This window comes from Acipenser ruthenus, chromosome 12, assembly GCF_902713425.1.
Source record: "Acipenser ruthenus chromosome 12, fAciRut3.2 maternal haplotype, whole genome shotgun sequence".
Taxonomy (NCBI): Eukaryota; Metazoa; Chordata; class Actinopteri; order Acipenseriformes; family Acipenseridae; genus Acipenser; species Acipenser ruthenus.
Window position 1 is genome coordinate 39,180,651 of NC_081200.1, and position 20,738 is coordinate 39,201,388.

The 20,738-nt window shown below is 37.9% G+C and overlaps 1 protein-coding gene across 4 annotated transcripts in view; it reads right to left on the minus strand.

Moving 5' to 3' along the window:
• Positions 1-2,979: 2,979 nt before the first annotated feature.
• The window catches only part of pde4ba (phosphodiesterase 4B, cAMP-specific a), a 106,182-nt gene continuing 88,423 nt past the window's right edge, over positions 2,980-20,738 (minus strand). For 3 of the 4 annotated variants that reach the window (XM_034028988.3, XM_034028990.3, XM_034028991.3), the window contains 9 exons: positions 12,334-12,427; positions 8,972-9,153; positions 8,300-8,398; positions 7,987-8,151; positions 7,699-7,798; positions 7,031-7,185; positions 6,798-6,920; positions 6,318-6,500; positions 2,980-6,003 (listed from right to left, as the gene is read on the minus strand). In XM_034028988.3, coding sequence (XP_033884879.3) covers positions 5,635-6,003; positions 6,318-6,500; positions 6,798-6,920; positions 7,031-7,185; positions 7,699-7,798; positions 7,987-8,151; positions 8,300-8,398; positions 8,972-9,153; positions 12,334-12,427 — 1,470 coding nt within the window. In that variant the 3' untranslated portion in view covers positions 2,980-5,634. Of the gene's footprint in view, positions 6,004-6,317; positions 6,501-6,797; positions 6,921-7,030; positions 7,186-7,698; positions 7,799-7,986; positions 8,152-8,299; positions 8,399-8,971; positions 9,154-12,333; positions 12,428-13,178; positions 13,682-20,738 lie in introns of those variants that run through there. The other variant, XM_034028993.3, reaches the window with a different exon arrangement.

Consider the following 20,738-nt stretch of genomic DNA (forward strand, 5'->3'; position numbering starts at 1 on the left):
TCGCCAGTCTGACCAGGCGATCAGTAAAGTAGAAGTCTGGGATTTTTGAACACAATCTTTTGCAAATGTGCTTGACACCTCATGCTCAGAATAGCCAAGCACAATGCAGGCTGATCTAGATAATTCAGCAAATAGATGACTGTCATTTTTACATGAAGAAACAGCTTTTGCAGGGTGTCATGCTCCAGTGACTTATTGATTCTGGTTAGTATACTGGGGGGGAAAACACATTGAGAGAAATCTATTTGTATTGTCCTGGGGCATTAAAAAGGCAACCACAACATTAACCTGTCCACTTGATATAAAGCATTTCATTGAAATGAATTATTGTAACATCCAAGTTCATCTCCACAAGTACAATAACAAATGAAGCTTTAGATACAAAGGGATGTTGCCTCATTCCTGGTTCTTTGACAATATAAATGCATAAATCAGAAATACAGTAGTAATTCTGAATTCTAAATCGGAGACATTGGGTACCGGTTATTACTGAAGATTACAATTAAAAAGTTATCAGAAGACAGCTTTTGTGTATCCGAAATAAAAGTATTTTTTTGTGCATCTCCTCCTGATAAATGCAGATTAAATTTAGAGCCTTCGTATGGTTGTCATGCCAACGCTTTGTCGGAACTGGCCCAAGCTTTCAGGGAGAAACACAGCATGTACCCTGCACAGAGGCGCTGGCAATGGCTGTTTAGAAATGACAGACAATTCCTTTTTTTAATACAGTAGAATGTATTTTATGTATTGCATGTTGGTATAGGGTATTATACTTTTTAAGCAATTAAACAGCAATGCATCAGCAGCTGTTGTGGATTTTCTCTTCTAAAACAGAGAAGCCTTTCCATTTTTCTTTTGTGACGCACACACCACACACTGTGTGGGAATGCCACTGCGTTCTCCATTGTGTTCATATCTCTGCATTTCAGTGACAGACTGCAGCTTAAAGGATGCTGACAAGAAAGTGATTTTTATTGTGGGCATGCAGCTGCCAAGTCCAAATGTCACAAATCATTTCAGTTCATCAAATAAACCAGTGGCATTGCTCGAGTCCCTGATTAACTGAAAACCCATTTATTCAAAAATAATCCAATTCCCCCACTTAACCTTATCTACCACCATGACCTACTATTTAGGAAGCAGGGATGGAAATAAGACTCCTACTTGCACAGAAGTTTCACCCATTCCAGGTTTTAATATGTGCTTGATTAATCCCAGTGTATAGGTAAGAAGCCCAAGTGTGCCTTATTAAACTCATTGTAAAGCAAGAAATAGATCAAACTACTATGCAATGGGAGTCTTATTTCCATCCCTGTGAAGTGTGTGTGCTTTTTTTTAACCATGCATAGTTTTAAGTACAAATGAGAACAATCCGGATTAGCATTACTGGTGTGCATTTTTCTTTTCTCTGCTGTGATTCTTTGCACTCACATTCCATAGAAAGCCTTGGAATGGTAATTCTTGTATTCCACTATATTTTGTGGTTGGGTAATACCAATAAATATTATCAGTTCATTATTGCATGTGTAAATGTTTTGATTCCTCGCTCTGTTGGAGATACCCGTATAGAAATAACCGAAAGGCAAAACATATTACATATCAATGTCCTTCATCAGGAAGTGCTCCAGACAGACAGGCTAGTTCATCTGCCTCCACTTAGCAGAGAGGAAGCCAACCCCTGACCCGTCTTCCCGGCATGGTATCGCTGTCATGATGCTCACACTCATCTATTGTAGTTGGAAGATGTTTAGGGTTAGCAATTGTTTGGTCCCTCTGTAGTTCTCCACTTTAAAAACACAGAAGTGAAGAACTTTAAATGCTTTGGAACTTGGTTTGCGGAGACAAGAATTCAGGCCACTGCATGGCACACCAGGGGAGACATGGGGTTTGACACAGCAAAGTTGTCTCAAACTAGGTCTACTGGAAGAAGGTTTTAAGCCACTGTTCTTGAAAAAGTGGCTTTGTGTTCCCTCCGCTTAATTCATAGGTTTTGTCTTTTTACACCCTCTGCTAGTATCCATGTTGGTGGGACAAAAACTAGAAAAGCCTGTCCTTACACTGTCACTGGGACTCATCACTGACAGTCTTGACCGCTTTGCCTACACCGGCAGTCAGATCTACTGTCCGGTCCATCATGACTAAAACTGGCTCGCAGCGCACTCCTAGCCCCTGGGCTTGTTCCTGTACAGTATGGTGGCTTCCAATACCCTTTCCACGCTATCTAATAGTACTGCCCATGCTAGATGCTTTAAGGAAACTTCTGCTCAACCTCCTCAAGTCCTTATTGGCTGGTTTCCTTTTGTTTCCAAGGTTATTGCAGTGCCTGAATGTGCTTTTCTGTAGGAGGAAGTTTCAACAACCATTTGAAACTCCAACCAGCACTGACATACTTAGAGAACCTTAAAAGTATTGATGGGATGCAAAAAGGTTTTGGTGTTGTTTCACATGTTTAGGATGTACGTTGCACCTTCTGTCTTTGTAGACATTTCAATAAAGATCACCCTGCGGTATATGTTATGTGTATACATATTTCACAGCTAGTTTTAGTTCTTACTTCTGCCCTTTTAAACTAATGCAAGGGGGAAACCGACCACACAATCTTTTGTTGTTTAGTAAACAAACTCTTGCCATCTCCTAGCAATGAGTGACTATAGTGGGGGAAAAAATGTCAAGTGTCAGCATATTGAAGCCCAAGCTCTCTGAACTCTGGAAGAAGGAATTAAGCACTGTGGTGAATGCAAAGAAAAAAAAAAAGTATATTGTAAAACTCTTAACACACTTACATGCATGTAGTGGATAGCTAGTCTAGAAATTATTTCTTAAAATCCCCACAAGCTGTTTGCATCAGTCTACAGTACCCCTGCATTGCAGCAATGTTCTTCAAATGCTCTTTCAGCAAAGCCACCCCATTGCAATTGAAATGGAATCCCTTCAAAACCACCAGCACATATTTAAATAAACAGACACAAATCAAGTATATTCATGCTTTCATTTAATCACGTCATAGAAAAGTATTTGAAGATTTTTTTAACACAATATACAATACTATACCATACATTGTGTGAAACGTTGGAAAAACATTACAATACCACCTGGAACAACACAGTGTTCAACAGACATACAAACCCATTGGTCATGCAGATAATAGTGCTATCTTGGCTAACCATTTGGACACAAATTGGACCAGAAGCTTTAACATAGATTACAATGTTATACTGACAATTAGAATTTCAAAACTGCTAACAAGTTTGGTCAGAGAATAGTTGACATTAGCACAATAATTACATAAGATCACATTTTGTATTCCATATCAATTCACATTTGGTGTTTAGAGAAATTGTAACATGCCATCAATATCTCCTTTTAATCTTATTAACATAGTGTTCAACGCAGACTTTTTTTTTTCTTTCTTGAACGTTTGTCAGCATTATCAGCAATCTGCATTCAAAATGCTGTATAATTTGAGTTAAGATACTACAAGCATTAAATAGGTCTAATACAATGTCCAAATACACATTAAACTTGATTTCAGTCAGTTTTCACTTTCATTTGAAAAAAAATCTTGGGTTGCGTATGTCTCTTTAGTTACTGTTCAGGCTCCTTAATATTGTGCGTTTAAAAAAAAAAAAAAAAAAAAAACCTGAAAAAAGGCGACTCTCCTCCAGAGGCTTCTATATGTTAACACGACCAACTTCCAGGCAATGTTAATGCATATAAATACAAATTAATTTACAATTAGCATAATATTATTTACACAAAGTAATAAATACACTGTTATAAACAGCAATGGACAAACACGAGCTTGGGTTGCGGGGCTAAACAAAAGGATGGCACAACTAAGAGGTGTCCGCTCCCAAGCTCAAACATACTTCAAACACAGCTGAAGGATAAAATAACAGACCGCAGTATGATGATTTCAATATGTAGAAATCCACATTTGTTTCTGATATTGCCGTTCCTGCCCAGGCTGGTCAGATCATTCCAACTGCCTGTGAAAATGCCACCACATGCCATTTCAATAGCAATACATTTTTGACAGATGTAGATGAACCAGCTTTTTCTTTTTTTTTTTTTTGTGTAACAGAACATAAAATACTAGATAGTGTTTTGGAATAAAACCCTCACAATGCCCCATCACTGGAATTAAAATTATGAGCTTGACCCAAAGGGGGAATAAATTTGTTACATATTCTGTGTATAAACTAATCCAGGTTTCCACACACCAATCTCAGTATGATCTTGAAATACAGTACTTTAGTATACAGATATGGCCAAAAGCTTTGCATCACCCTATAGAATTACACACCGCTTGGTAGTTTTCCATATACTTAAAAAAAAAAAAAAAATGAACATTACATGATGTTAAATAAAATATCTAAGTCATATTTATGTAGTGGTATGTTTTTTTTATCATTATTATTTAAATTGTGGGTTTTTTTTGTTTGTTTTATTTATAATTGTCTCAATCCCCAAATTGTAGGTGATGCAAATTTTTTGGCCATAGCTGTGTATATCAAATACTTTTTGTGTTTTTTGTTAAGGGTCAGTTTCAGTTGGGTCCACACAATCTGAATGGCACAGGGCTGTCACTGGCTAAACCCAGGACTTTTAGTCCTCGGCTCTAACCAGAACACCACATGTGCAACTACAGGTTTAATATTGACATTTTGCCTTGATTTTAAAATATGTACAATAAAACATTATGCTTAAAATGGCAAACAGATGTAGTAATGTCTCTTATATGGTAGAATTATCAGTTGCAGTTTAATATACAGTGGAGTGTGTCGTGTACAAGACTGATGCTGGACAGTGTATTAGTGTATACTAAAAACCTGCTTTTATATATATATATATATATATATATATATATATATATATATATATTAACATCTTTATTCTAAGCAGGTTTTTAATATACACTAATACACTCTCCAGCATCAGTCTATTTAATGGGAATAAATGGTAATTTGTGGAAAGTCTGTGTTGATCAATGCTCAGATATTGCCCAATGTGAGAAAGAAGGAAGACTTTGCATTATCTCTTAATTTGAGAACTAATTTGATTCTCTTCTTGAACTTTTTTTGTTTTGTTTGTTTTTACAAAAACATTTCACTTACACTAAAATTGTGTTTTAACAATAAATAAATAAAAATTTAAAAGACAAATTTGTAAAAAAAGGCACACAAGTCCTAGGACAGATGTTACAGAAAAGTAAACTATTTTCTTTACAAATACCTGTATGTCAGTAGTTCACACTCCTACCTGTTGACATTCCATTACAAAAACAAATGTCCTTTAGTACAAAATCTCTCAGTAGTGTCAGCAATTCCATGCTGGTCCAGTAAACATTTCTACTTGGCTCCCCTGTCCTTCATTACCAAAATTGCTTAAAAACAAAACAAAACAAAAAAAACAAACATTGCTTGATAATCAGGTCCATTTTTCTGAAGAAAATTCCTGAGAGCTCCTTCATCTCTTCCCTTCCCTGCTTAACCTCTGACTGCAAACGCATGTACAAGGAAGCCTCCTCTTGCCAAAGTTAGCCCCAGGCCTTACAACCTGGATTGCAGGATTACTCCTTTTAAACAACCTGTGAAAACAACAACAGCCCCTTAAATGGGCCACCAGCTGTCATTATGTGTCCACGGGCGATGCGTCCTGTGTGATGATCTGGATGTGCGTCGCTTCTATCTGATCCTCCATGTCCTCGTTCTCGGAGGGGGAGATTGCTTCACTCGTACTGTCCTCCCCCTGACTGTTCTCTCGCTCGGTCCCCTCCGAATCATCCTCCTCCTCCAGCGTGAGTTCGAACTGGAACTTCTCCGTGGTGCTGTGATTGTCTTGGCCCTGCTCATAAAAAGGAGGGGACGGGCTCTGAGGGATCATGCTCTGATACCAGTTCCTATTGTCCTCTAACGTGTCCAGGATGTCTTGTGCGTCCGGGTGGACTAGATCAGCCCATGTCTCCCACAGAGGATGGACAATGTAGTCAATGAATCCGACCTGCGAGGGCAAGGGAAGGAGAAAATCAAATAAGAGAACTCAATTTAAATCAGTTTACTTGCTAAACTTATGGCAAAAATAAAAACTCAAGTAGCATAGATACAACTCATATTAGATATGCTTTTCAAATCTGAACTAATTTCCATTACAAACAGCTTCTGGGCAGTTCTGTAGTTGGTTCATGTATACAGGATTCCTGGCACATTTAAAACAGAATCTTTAGGATCCGGCTGGATCAAAATCTGTGTCATGGTCTTTATGCACAGGACTAAACTGATCCCTCTTTGTTTAATTTGCTCTCATGATGTTCATACCTGTGACTTTTCGACGGAGGCCGTGTGTTTATCACACATGGGGCTGATCTCCATGCCCCTCTCCCTCTCTCTGTCTCCCTGGTGGAAGAATTCATCCATGATTCTGTCTGTCCACTGCCTGTACAGCTCCAGAGACTTGGTGGGATTGCTCAGGTCTGCACAATGCACCATGTTGCGAAGAACCTAAAATATTTCAAGCGGATTAGCCACTGCAGCATACACTGTTATCCCTAAAAAAGGATTACCAGTATTGCAACTGAATGGCTTTAAATTTAAAAATGTCGATCTTGGGGATTAAATGGGAAATCACTGTAACCGTAGGAATTAGATTAAAATCGAGCAATACTAAAATAAACTTTTTATAAAATTCAATGACACATTTTGAATTAAAGCCTTCCTCAATGTCACGAAGACATTAAGAAAGAGCTATAGACCCAAGGGTTTGCTCTGAATCAAGCAGCCGTAGACTTCCTCACATACCTGTATTCTGTCTGTGTAATTGTCTAGTAGAAGAACCCCTGAACTTGTCACTTTCTTGGTCTCCACCATGGTTTTCAAATCCGCCAGTAAGCTCATGTGTTTGGACATGTCGGTCGCCAAAACCTAGAAATAAACGTTACAGAACACTTTAAAAAAGGGGCATAAACTGAACTGGACTTTGTTTTAATTCGCATTGCAATACATAGAGGGGGTTGATTCATGTTCACTCTTACCATATCAATGACCATTTTTCTCAGAGACTGCCGCTGCTTCTTGCTGAGGTTCTGGAAGATGTCGCAGTGCTCTTCCTGCAGCAGCTTGAAGCCCACGGCAAGATGGTGGTTTTCTAACACTGATTCGTCATTGTACATCAGTGCCAACTCTGAGTCTGAAACCAAGCAGAACCAATCGATTCAGAAATCAGGATGAAACAGCTCGCCCTTTCAAGACAAACATGTCACTGTAAAATGAACGATTCTCGGAAAAGAAATAACGCGACTGTACGTACAGTAGTACAACAAAATTAAAAAGATCCAGCACAGTAAATAATCTTCAAGAGAGAAGATTGCAGATATTGCAGCTGATCCACTGATCTTGATTTGTATCCAAACTGCTGACTTCATGGAACATGACCCCCTTGTAAATGAGGCCTCAGTGTTAATGGGTAAATCTCCTGGTAGAATAAATAATTGTATAGGCAGCAAATAAATCTAACTGAATTACCATTATTAGAAAGAGGTTTCCAAGCTGGAACAACACTGTTGTAATTTGATCAGTACTAATACTGTAGAACTAAAACCTGGAGAGATTATACACCAGTATGTTTTATACAGCATGTATATCATTTGGTTGTAATGAATATGTTTGGCACAATGCAACAGTGTATCACAGAAATACTCACTGGTGTTAATTAGGAACTGATTGGAGACACCAGGGTGATCAACGTCATGAATCGCAGCAGCAAAGATCGCAGCCAGGATCTCAAGATCTGTGAAGACCGCCTGAAACCAGACAGAGAAACACGTTGGCGTCACAGTCATAAACACAACTTTGAGAAGGCCATTAAACCAAGTTTCAACCCAAATAAGCTTTCATTGCATGTTTAGATTCACTGCTGACAGTATGATGGAAAGCACATGTAATTCTCCTATTAGAAAACCCTAAATATGGCTGGAGCAATGAAACTTACATCTAACGCTGGCGTTGACAGCAGGATGTGTGTTGACTGGGCGACATCGGCAGCATGCAGGCTGTTATGGTAAGCTGCATCTGAATGGTAGTGGTCTTCTAACGTCATCATGTAGGACACAAATGTGTCTGTAGGGATCTTGAAGGTCTTCAGCAAGTCTCTCTCCTGCGAGAGAAAAAAAAAATAACAATCCAAAATATTTAGATTCATTAACAAAAGGAAGCAGTCTGCACATGCTTAAGGGTTATATTTTCTGGAGGTTTTACAAAACAGACCCAAGTAACATTCAAAAAAGAGAGGAAAGGTTACTAACCTGGAAAATGGCATACATTATGCATGTGAGAGGTCTGCTGTGTGAATATTCAGACACTTTGAAAATGTTAAGGCCCCACTTATTCAGGTCTTCCAGCTCCTGAGAAGATAAACAGTCTTGTTAGATGTACGGCACAGCCACATGCAAACCACCATTCAGAAGAAAATGCTAATGGCATACAAACATTTCTAATGCAGCTACTTTGCAAGATCATGAAACATATAACCCATAACAAACTAAATGGGACTAGGGTTAATAAGCAACCTTTTTTTTTTGACAATTCCTAATTATATGTCATGTCTACTTGTTTTGATGCAGTAACTTGGCTTATTTAACCCTTTTCATGTATGGTGACTTCATATGGGGACAGACGGAAGACTCAAATGCATGATGACCTCATAAGGATGCACCCCATATAAAGCAATGGAAAAACTAAATCAGCTACTTAATATTTCATGCATGAAAGGGTTAATACTGTAGTAATTTAAAGAAAGCCTTGTATTTAAAAATATGTAGCTAATCAGTCTAATCTGACAAGCCTAGTTAAATAATATGAAAATATCCCTTCTCTTCAATTTGACATTTCTTTTTTTTGCGTAACCATTCCTCTGGTTTGATTTGCATTACTTGATTGCACTGATATTTTAACAAGGCTTTGAATCCCACACACACCTTGGACAGCAGGTCCTCCTTGTCTGTTTTGACTCCGAATCTTGAGATGCTGCAGTTGGTCAAGCTGGAGCCGTGAGTTAGTTTCTTCACCCCGCTGATTTGTGTCATGAGTTGCTGCTCCTTTTTCTTCTTGTCTCTGGCCTTTGATGTCGGGGATGGGATCTCCATATCATTCTGTTTGTCTGTGGAAGCGAGAGCCGGAGGAATAATGTCAATTTTATCATCCTTTTGTGGCACTATGCTGATCTTGACCTCAAAGTACCATTGCTTAAATATAAAACCCCTCTTTGTAATGCATTTTGATTTTTTTCTTCTACTTCAAAGCATGACCCTGTATAAAGGGAGCAGAAAGCAAGTTCCTTCATTTTTGCCAATATTGTTTCATGCTCTTTTTAACCTAATTAGTGTTAAGGATACATTTTTTTCCCCTTGATGTAAACTAACATAAATTGCAATTGGCTTTTCCTGTTCTTCCAACACCTTATATTTCGCTGAGTGACGTCAATGGCCCCAGGTGCTCAGAAATCACTGTACCTCATACACCTGGGCAACGAAAGATGTTCCTTTGCATATTGTTTAAAAAATAAAAATGTTTTTTTTTTTTTATGGATATACACAAAAGGTTTAGCCTAAATGATTAAAACATTTGTTTCTGACGATAGATTTTTTTTATTTCCACAAATATGTTTTGGACAAAAGCTCTTCTTCGCAGCTAAAGGGCTTTTGTCCGAAAACATATATTTGATTTTGAAAAGAAAAAAAAAAAATTCTACCTGCATTGAGGGAATTGCTGGTAGATCTCCTCTTTAATGAGTCATTTTTCATACTCTGGTTAGTTTGCATGCCATTATATTCCCTCTGCTGAGGCAGATTTAATTATCTTTACAATAATTCGGGTAATTGCTGTATTTTTATTTATTTATTTATTTATTTATTGCTTAATTAAAGAAAGTGGCAACAGAAATTAATTGAGCGGAAACACCGTTTCTAGTGCAGGGCAATAAAGAAGGAAGCCGTTATTCATAAGCATGTCCACCTGACAATCTTTTTCTTTGTTTGGACTATCAATTGATTCAAATGAAGGGCTTTTCCCATACAGTCTCTCTGGCACAGATCAATGTTCAAGCTGCAGAAAAGGTTAATGCATTTTTCAGCTTGACTCCAAGATTTTAAATATCAAAAGTGTTTTTTTTTTTTGTTAAAAATGCTTAATAAAAATACACGCACCCAAAGTGAATGCATAAGGGGCTAGAATGAAATCTGTGATTTTTAAATGAGAAACCATTCTGATGTAACATATGTACTTGACTTTATGTCGCTGCATGGTTTAATACCATAACACGGAGAGCTTTTCACACTTCAGTGAAGAAGCAGTTCCTAATGAAAAGTACCTGAGATCACAGAACAGTAAGAACAACTGTGTAGAACGATAGAAAAAAAACAACGACAGAATTTTTGTAATCACCAGTCTCGATCTGCATTACAGACAGCTATGTACCAGATATGGCTTGACTGCAGTATAAAGATATGTTCTGCTTGATCAGGGAGAGGGAAGGGGTTGTTCACTTGTATCAATGTGCTTTACTGCATATAATCATTTATCAGGCTACCCTCCAATCCACATGCCAGAAATCGGATGTATTGCTCTCCAGCTAGCTCCAACATTGGCATCAATTGAAGTATTGTTTTAAAACTTTTCGAAGGCAGTGTACTCGCCTGCAGTCGCATGCAAAGGGGTGAGGGCAGCACGGTTAAAATGCCATCAATGGGACTGATTGCACAGTAATAACACTTCAGGTTGTATTTATAGTGTTATTGCAACAATAACATATCTTGCTGTTATATTTTGTTTCAACTGTACATTTAATTACAATGGGCAATTCAATTTTAAATGCATTGCCAATGATCCATTGTACCGTATTACTGCCTCCTAATGCATCTTAAACTGAAATCTTTCATTTATAGAAATACAATGCAAAATCTAAAGCTAAATCAAAAGCTAAACAAAAACCAAACCAATAACAATGAAAAAATCCTGCTGAACCCAGATGTCTCCGTTTCAGCTGCTATTCCACCAAATCCCATTTTTCTCTGACGGAATGGAAACAAATACCCATCTGTCATGACTGTATGGGGCAACTTCAAAAAGCATGAAAGTAAAAAAAGGCAAGCTGTCACTAATTGGGTGTTCGTCACTGAATCTGCGTTTTCCTTTTCCACAAGGGTTACCACCAAGCTCCTACTGCATAATACATGCTTGCCCCCCCTCCTCCCTCCTCCCACCCACAAGCACTGCAGGGGAAGATTCTGAAGCAAAGAATCCTCCTGCAAACTGGATAAGACTGGATTAGTGAATCCGCAGTGTTGAAGCACAAACCTCACAATTCCCTGCACTTTAAAATATTATCAGCTCAACTGAAACCTCGAGGGGGGGGGGGGGGTTCAGGAGTCGAGATTCATTTCACACATTTCTTAAACTATATAATGAGTTTATTATTTTTCCACGGTTAGCTTTTTAAAAAGAGATCCATTAAGTGCTTTGAAGATGATTCACAGAACAGAACAGCTTGGCTAGTGGCAAGCAATTGGGGAAGCATTTTGTTAAGGATTAATGTAAGAGTTCAATCAAAGAGGACCCGAAACGATACATAAAAAACAAACTTGGGTTTCCGCAACAATGGCTCTATCTGCTGTCAAGACCATTACTTTACAAAAATGGATACTGAACAGCAGTAAAACACCACATGCAGAAATCCATCAGTGAAGGGCTGTAAATACCACTGGTGCGAATCAGCTGCAGTAAAACACAGCATGGTACAAGAGCAGATGCTTAAGTAGGAGAAAGATTGATTTTCTGCTAGCCAGCGCTGCTCCATCGCCTTCTGTATTAATAAAAAAACGGGCTCCCGTTCCCCCGTGACACTTTCTCACCCCCAATTAACAGTACCAATAAGCATACATTAACTAGCTAAGGGATTTTCATTTTCAATATCTACCTGAGACTGGGTGATGTACACAGTATAGCTTCTGTGTTCCAATTAATATACATGTACTATATACAGTGTGCATGTGCACTGGAATGCATAAGGGTATGGTGGATGGTGTACTTTACTTGGAATATCTAGTTACCTTTTATGGATTTTGTCTTCGAGGTTTCCTAGGGGATCAGAGAACCCTACAATTTGATCAGGTATTTGTACTTTATTTATTTATTTATTTATTTTTTAGATACAAGTTCTGTTTCAACCCCCTTTTGTTAAAACACGTCGAAGGATATTTTTGTTGTGTGTCCCCCCCCTCCCTTATTTTGAATGTGTGGCAAAACATGTCAAAATACCTGTAATAACCCAAAGGCTAGTTACCTAAGAAGGTGTTTGAAATGAATTCAGACACCTGGTTTCCTGACCGGCTCGTCTCCGACATGTGTGTCAGCTCCCGGTTCAGCATTCTCTTGAACTGAAACACAGAGAGAAGAGGGTGGCACTTAGATTTGAATGTACTTTTAAAGCTGCCTTATCAGTAATGCTGTTCAATCTCAATTCAGTACTGTATATGAACACACACATTTACATTAAGAAACAGTGCTTGTGGTCATTGTTCCATATTGTGGCTATTTCAGATAACAGGGTCACCAGTCCAGCATTTATGACAACCAATAAGATCTGAGCAGTTTCCCAGTGCTGCGCCACAACTTTCCAGTGTAACAAACCAACCACTCATTATGAATTGTATCATTTAAAATAAGAGCTTTTAAACCAAGATCAATCAAATCAAAAAGCTATACCCCTGGGATTTGAATCTATTTGAAGAAACAATCATATTTACATCTACATTCAGTGACACTTAAGAAAACACCATTATACACAACTGCAATTTGATTGGAAAATGACTCCCTTGACAACAATGCATATATCTTTATTTAAAAAGGTCTATGTTACAACAAAGGTTAGTCTTGACCTGAATGAGCACACGTCTGTCTACTGCAGAGAATTTAATTACAGTGGCTGTTTCTGTATACAGTGCCAACATCTTCCTGAACGCTTTTTCGAACGCTTTTACAAAATTCTAAATACATTTCTGTTACATGCATGCTAGACAGTTTTGCACACGTCAGGAATCGGTGTGGCCTCAGTCCCATACATGAGTGTACAGTATACCCCAGACCAAATTAAACAAGTCCATTATGTATATATGCTAATTTACCCACCTTGATGTAACCCCAAGATACCGTCAGTAAATAGTTTGTCTCAGGCATTTTGACCACGTTGCAGCACAGCCACCGACACTCCTTATGCCAGATTACAGATATACAGTCGAAGGTATTCCGCAACTAATCCCAAAATACTCTCCACTTTAACAGCAGCAGAATTCCCCAAATCCCCCAAATGGTCCGTTATCAGCTAAAAAAGACAGCCACATTTGGCACGCCATGTTTGCAGCAGGACTGTGTACAGTATCTGTCCACTCCGAGGCAGAAGGAGAGCATGAAAACAGGGTCGGATGAAGAAGCCAGGATCAATCCCAAGCTTGTGCTGTTTGCTAGATTGTAGCACCAGGAGCTGATAAATTATGAAAAGCCTCGGATGATTTAGCTGGCTGAAGGGGGTCCCTGCTTCAGATTAGTCTCGCTCCGGTGACTTGCACTGGAAGGATCTGGTCTGCCAACCCCAGCAACAGAATTCAGACTCTTCATTTTCCCAAAGCACAGATGATTTGACAGAAAATGGAGAAAGCCCCCTGCTTACATATGCAAAACAAATTCAGGAGTTGCGCCCCCCACCCCCCTTCTCTCAACACGGCACTGCAGTTATGTATTAACAAGGGTTTTTTTTTTTTTCACAGTGCTGCATAAAGGCAGCTTGATCTAATTAGGGAAACATATTTTGTTATAGCACATGTTTGTTTAAAAAAAAAAAATGTGGCAAAAGATCTTTTATACATATTACAAATATACACTTAAGACATTTTAATCAAATTAGTTTGGTATTTTGCAAATTCTCAATATGATACAAAAAATGTAAAATTATATATATATATATATATATATATATATATATATATATATATATATATATATATATATATATGGCATTTGACCTTCAAAATGAGATGTTTGCACTGTTATCTACGCATTAACATTACGATGACTGACTATTATTAGATTTAAAAAATGCTAAATAGATTGTCGGCTATTAATGGACTTCATGAGAAATTATTATTATTTGTGTTAGATCTGTGGGCTGTCAGTAAATCCAGACGGAATCCTGGTGATTAAACAGGCATGGCTATTTTCTCTGTAGGGCTGCTCACAATAATTGGTATTCCTACCACTTACAATGACATCACCTACACTTTATCCACTGGTGAAACCCTAGTCTGGAGCCAGAGAACAACCAATCAAATGAACATTTTAAACGCCATGGCAACAGCATCACATGACCTCCCAAGGCTGGACTGTGAGGTTTCCCTTCAAACCATACCGCTGATAAACACAGCTCAGCCAAGCTTGCGATGAAGTCACATGCTTTACACCCTTCCCCCAGAAAGGACTTCTCTAAACCATCGCATGGTCAATATGTCAACAGCATAGGCTTCCCCCACACAATTGATCAATGCTGTCGGTAATCTTCATGTTTTAAAAATCAAACCACTATTGTGACATTTTTAATGAGTAAGTGGAACTGTTTTGCAGGTGATCATTTAGTACTGTACATTCATTTTCCAATCTCTTTATTTTAGTAGTATTACTGTTCTGAGTGTATTTGGAATAATAATTGGATAGATTTCTATCTAAATAGATTCTGAATTAGCATCTGCTGTACAAGGAAGGAGAGATGTTTTGCTGTGCAGCAGAAAATAAAACAATGGAGGAAGCTTTAAGATGAATACATAGCTTTGTATCTATGTGCAGACGTGCTTGGAATAGCAAATAGAATGTCCGGTTTCTGTACCGATCCTTTTACTGTTGTCAATGACTGCCTGTGTCAATCAAATGTTATTTATTTATTATGGCATTCATTTTTTTTAAAAATGCAAAATACAGGTGTGTTTTTAAGATGCAGAGCACTGTGTGTTTATTAAATGCTTCTGTACTGTTCTAGCACCAGTAATGTAAGAGAGAAATCAGGTGTGGCTTTACCAAACACCTTTGCAGTGAAAAAAAAAAATATCAACCAAACTTTCTCAAGAATGTATCTGGCAATAAAGAAAGTGGAGATCAATCCTTTTAGCAGCCGAAGAAGCTTTTACAAGGTGAGCAGTACTGACAATGCAGTGTCCAAGCCAGCAGGATAGTCTATACAGCTTCGCTCTCTGCTCCTTCATTGTGGACGGGATCATTTAATCTAGGCAAGTCAACAGGGGCATTTCTAGGTCACAAGGAAGAAACCAATAGGAAACCTGTTTTGAAATGTAATTGTATGAAACCCTATTTGTCCTTTGCCATTTTAATTCAATTTCATTAAGATTATGCAAAAGAAAAAAAGCACTTTCAAGGACATTGGTTAACTTGTCAGCCTATTTTGAGATATCTAACCTGTACAAGATTTTTATTGTGAACCGAGACAATCTAGTGCAGCTTCAAAGAGTAGTAATCATTTTATATGATATATAATTAACTGGGGGAGGGGGGGGGATGACAAACTATGTTAAGATAACGTACGTAAGATCCACAAAACCAGGGAGATTGGGGTTCCGTTTTTACACGAGAGCAATCTTAACTGCGCCATGTTCTACCGGGGCACTGCAGCACAGACAGCAGCGTGGAGGCTCTCCAGGCACACATGTCTGGCTGAACGGCATGTTTAACCACCTCACAGTTTGACAGCTACAGTATGAAAACACAGTCTGAAACATTGCAATTTAACTCATTTTTAGACGCCCCCTTTTATTCTAAGGAGAGCCCTTTTCCAGTTTCAGAGATAATCAAGTTGACAATTTCCTATGTCTAACTGCTTTTAAACCTGAGTTATTCATATCTCAAATTCATGATTTATAATAGGAGCTTACTTAACTATAGAGGTGCTACAATGGTACTTCCTTTTACACCAGGTATCAATGCAATTAAATACAAAAAATACAAACTAGACTATTTGTGATCCAAAATGACCAGACAAATTCCCCTTTTCGAATTAGATGCTCCATTTCACATCATTACAAAAGGGGTATTGTGTTAATATAGCATGATACGTATAGCTTGAGCATGCAATAAAAACCCTAAAGATTAAATACCATTTAAAATACAAGCTATTGTCGATGTCTTTTAAAGCATTTTCTGAACAACATTCTTTCTTTTGCAAAACAGGATCAGCAGCCCGTGATACTGTCCCCAATTCCTAATACAATATCTTGCCATTTGTCTGCAGTGCCTTGAGGGGGAATCCACATGGTGCTCTTTTGTACGCACCAGTGAGCAATGTTGTGTGAATCCAGTTAATGGATGCTAGATTAAGTTGTTCTGACAGCTGAGACTGCAGCAAATATACTTCATTCTAACAATGAAGGCTGAAAACATTTTATTCAGAAAAATAGGTGCACTGTTTTCCTTTAACCAGTAGGACTTCCTTGTAGGACTGCCTGGACACTGTGCATCTCAATGGAAATACTATACACGGGGAAACACTCATTATTAAGCACCTGTCAATCAACATGCTGCAGTTGGAGATCTTCAGCTTCAAGTACATTTTATACCGTCTTGAACAATCTCTATTGAAGTTATTTCTTTTTTGAGGCAAGGTGGAAGCCTAATAGTTCGGATGTGTTTTACTGCACATGCATTTTAAAAACTAACAGGTATTTTAAATGATTAAGTGCAATCACTGACATTATGAATTGGAAGGTCAAATTACTCAAGCAAACATCACTGTTTACAACCTTTTCCATTAATTACAACTAACTTCATAACTACACTGTACGTCATTTACCAAAAAACACAGGACACCATTGAATAACTACGAGAAATGTCTGACACCGCTTGCCCCATTTCATAAGTGTGACTCAGTTTTGCTTACTTCACAGATTGACACAAAACATGTACGTAGGTAGAGCTATCACAACATGCCATCACTGCATGGAGTCATCAGCCGTTAATCTTCTTGGCATGATTACTGTAGTAATAAACATCTACTCTTCCTGCCAGGAAACCTGCTCAGAACAACCGTCTTCCATCTCTTAACTGATAAACTGATAATACTTAACTGATAAACTGGAAGTATGTTGATTTGTTTCCACCACATATGTATTAAGTAATAACTTGATGGTGAATTTTACATAAACTTAAACAATTCTACAGTATATAAACATGTGTGCAATGCCTAGTTTGGTCATTTCACCAGGAGTTGGTTCAACATCATTCCAAGCAATACATTTCAAACATACATGTTATTAATGAATCTCATCCAGTGCTCATTTCACAGCTTCATTTCTTATCACAGAAAACAATCTAAGCAATGATTCAGAGACCACTGTACAAAATGAGTTCTATTAGCACTTCCGTTTTTACAGGCTCCTAAAAGCAATACTCACATTTCTGCTTGCTTTGTGTAAGGAAGGCATTCTCTGAAATTTGGAGTGCCTAAACTCGAACTTGCACTGACAAAGCCTTGTTTCAGTAGTCTCTCTGTCTTAAACTTCAACAAAGGAAACACTAAGAAGTTAACCAAGGGGAAGACACACTCCTAAAAAAAGTTACTCAACAGCACAGTCATAGCTGATTCCTTCAATTACTTTTTCCTCTGCAACGTAAAGCAGTGAGCTTCCAACAGCTTCTAAAAAGTCCCTGGCATAGTACAGCACAATGAGGCATGGTTACAGTGAGGTGATAGACAGACACTCCCCTTGATGTTAGTTCAAATGACTAATTTACTATCCGTGTTTTCTCATTTAAAGAACAAACATTAAATAAAATGAAGTATTGTATAGGTCATTGTAAAAATGTTGAAAAAAAAACTGTTACACCTAAAATAGTGTAAGCCTATTATAGATATCTGTTTCAAAACAAACTAACATACAGTGTAGTCCCCTGCACAGGACGTTTCACAAAACAAGCACAAAAGTTTCAGCTACTATAGAAGTTGAGCTTACCTGCTTCCACAACTTTATGACAGAGGAAATGTTTACTTCCTTCTGAAACCAACAAAGTTCCATTTCATTTGCCTTTAGAACACCAGTACGTGGTTCAAGATCCTGCTTTAAACACTTTTCAAAGTGTGGCTCTCCTTATGATTCGTAAAAAAATCTGACGGAAATTCGGAAATGTGATAGTGCTAATGACTCGCATGCACTTACATGCTACACTTATAACATGCAAGGCAGTAGCTCAGGCATGAGATATCAGTGTCACTACCTGTATGAACCTCCCCTGTGAGTCGTGGCTTTAACCTGCCCTGTTTACAGGAAATATTACTCTTTACGTATTGTATCGCCCCAGGTGAGGCCCTACTACACGTTTTGGGAAAGAGAAAAGTATGATATTTCATAAACCTTGTTTTGTGTTTTGGGACTCTTTTGGCAAACATAAAAACACGATGACACATCAGGGAGACAGAGTTTCCTATCACCAAACAAATAAACGTGTGTGTGGGGGGGGGGGTTACACTAAAACACTAAAACAAAGGACGTATCATTATTGCTTTTTTGTTGTAGTTTTTCAGTAATACCTGGGTGAGAACCACTACAGTAACTCTGACCATCCTCAAATTACCTTCACGAATGAAAGACATAGGGGGGCCCTATTCTTCAATTTCAGTTTAATTAAATCCTATTTTTTTGGAAGGAGAAAACTGTACACGTCCGCATAGTGTAGTTCTGAGGACCGGGCATGAAGTGCACTGCATGTTTATGGAAGAAGCGAGAACCTTGCGGGAAACCTTTTCTCTTTTAACCTAACCGTTTAGAGACAGTTTGTGAGACAAAACTGAGCCAGATTCTCCACCTCCGTGGAAAAACAAAATCTCCAAATTACTTTTCAAAATGCCGTATTCAACAAGATAAAGAATGTTTTTGTATTGCTTTAATTAATTAGTTACATTATTCAAATCAACTAATGCACGCGCAACACTGACCACAGGACTTCCAGAACACACAGTGTTTAAACCCGTCAGGTTGATTAGATAGCTGTACAGAGATTGTATTAATTGTTCTAGTGGCTATACACTGGTGGATCTACCAAATCAAAAAACAACTGGCTATTCAACTCAAACACAATAATGCAGCTTGTTTGGGTTAAACTGGGTTTAACACATTTGAGATTTAAATTAACAACACAGATACATAACAGATAAATAAAGGTGAGCCCTGTACATTTTACATGAATTCATATATCCAACAGAAAACAATATTGGATTCTACAGTAACAATTTCTTACTTAGAAACATACAATTAAATAAAAGGTCTGTAAATCTCAGAACTTCAGACCTTGTATAAGAATTAATAAAAGACACAGTACTGTTTTTTAATATTTCATCTCATTGCTTAATTAGTAACATCAATGTGATGTAATTTATATACACGAAAGTCCCTGCAAGACAACTTGCTAGGAAAGCCTGTTTGCTCACGGGGTCAATGTGCTTCAGTACACGGTTCTTCTACTGCTGCAAAGTTATACTATAAAATGAATATAATCCTGCTGTAAATGATTTGCAATCTTTTGTTCTCCCCTATGACGTTGGTAACTTTGAAAAAAAATCAAGTTTGAAAGGGTTTCCCTGTTATTGGTGCCAGTGTAGTCTGTCTGAACAGGGATCAGGAAGGAGACAGGAAATTGAAGTCACACTTTTGACAGCTGTGGCTTGCCTGCTCGCAGTCGGGAATGAACTTCTCGGCTGTAGTCTTGCCAAGCCAGGAACTTGGCAAAAGTGTGGAACAGGAAGATCAGTACCTGTTTGTACAGTCGCCACACTCCCAATCATGGCGGTTTTTTGTTTTTTCTATCACTTCCAAATGCACTAAAGGCCAAGCATCCTGTTGTCCAACAGGGTAGCAGAATGTTTTTCAGAATGAATGTGCTAAAACTGCAGTGAAATAAGAATGCACAATACGGCATGAAATAATGAAAGACAGGTCAGTGATCTAGCATTAAAGCAATTACTATGAATGGAATTGGTCATTTTGCATGAAGGCTTTCTTATTTTGTTGGTTCAGACTGGGCTTTAAAATGTAGCCAGTGGTTTCTCTGAGTTTCTAGATTTAACACCGCTAGTTTACAGGGATTTAGAAATATCGAATGAAACAAGTAAAGTTATTTTACAAACCAATTCAATTTGTTTCTTTTCATACTTCTACATAGCCAACATGAAATCTGTCTTCCTGCAATTGCACCAACTGAAAATAAACTTTTAAATACCTTTTTAAATTTTGCTTTACCCAACGAGTTTGTTAAAAAAAAAAAAGGTTATTGGAATTTTGTGATTTAATTTGTACCAATATTCTAACATGTAGAACTCTCAAAATGCTTAACTGTGATTGAATAGGCAGATATTAGTGCATTATAAAGTATCTTTGTGGATTGTGCATAGCCATAGATTACCAGAAGTAGGCACATGTTAGATTGCTTCCTTTAATTTGCTTAAAGAAAGAAAAACTCAAGAACTTTCACCCCATCCAGAACCACTTTAGAGATGATGTCTAGTGCCACCCTGAACACAGAGGCATTCAGAAAAACTTAGTGAGCGGCACTTATGTTATAATATATAAAGAACTGGCTTCTGAAAAGAGTGGCTCGTGTAATTCAGGGCTTTTGAACTTTCTGCCTATGAATCAACCAATTAAA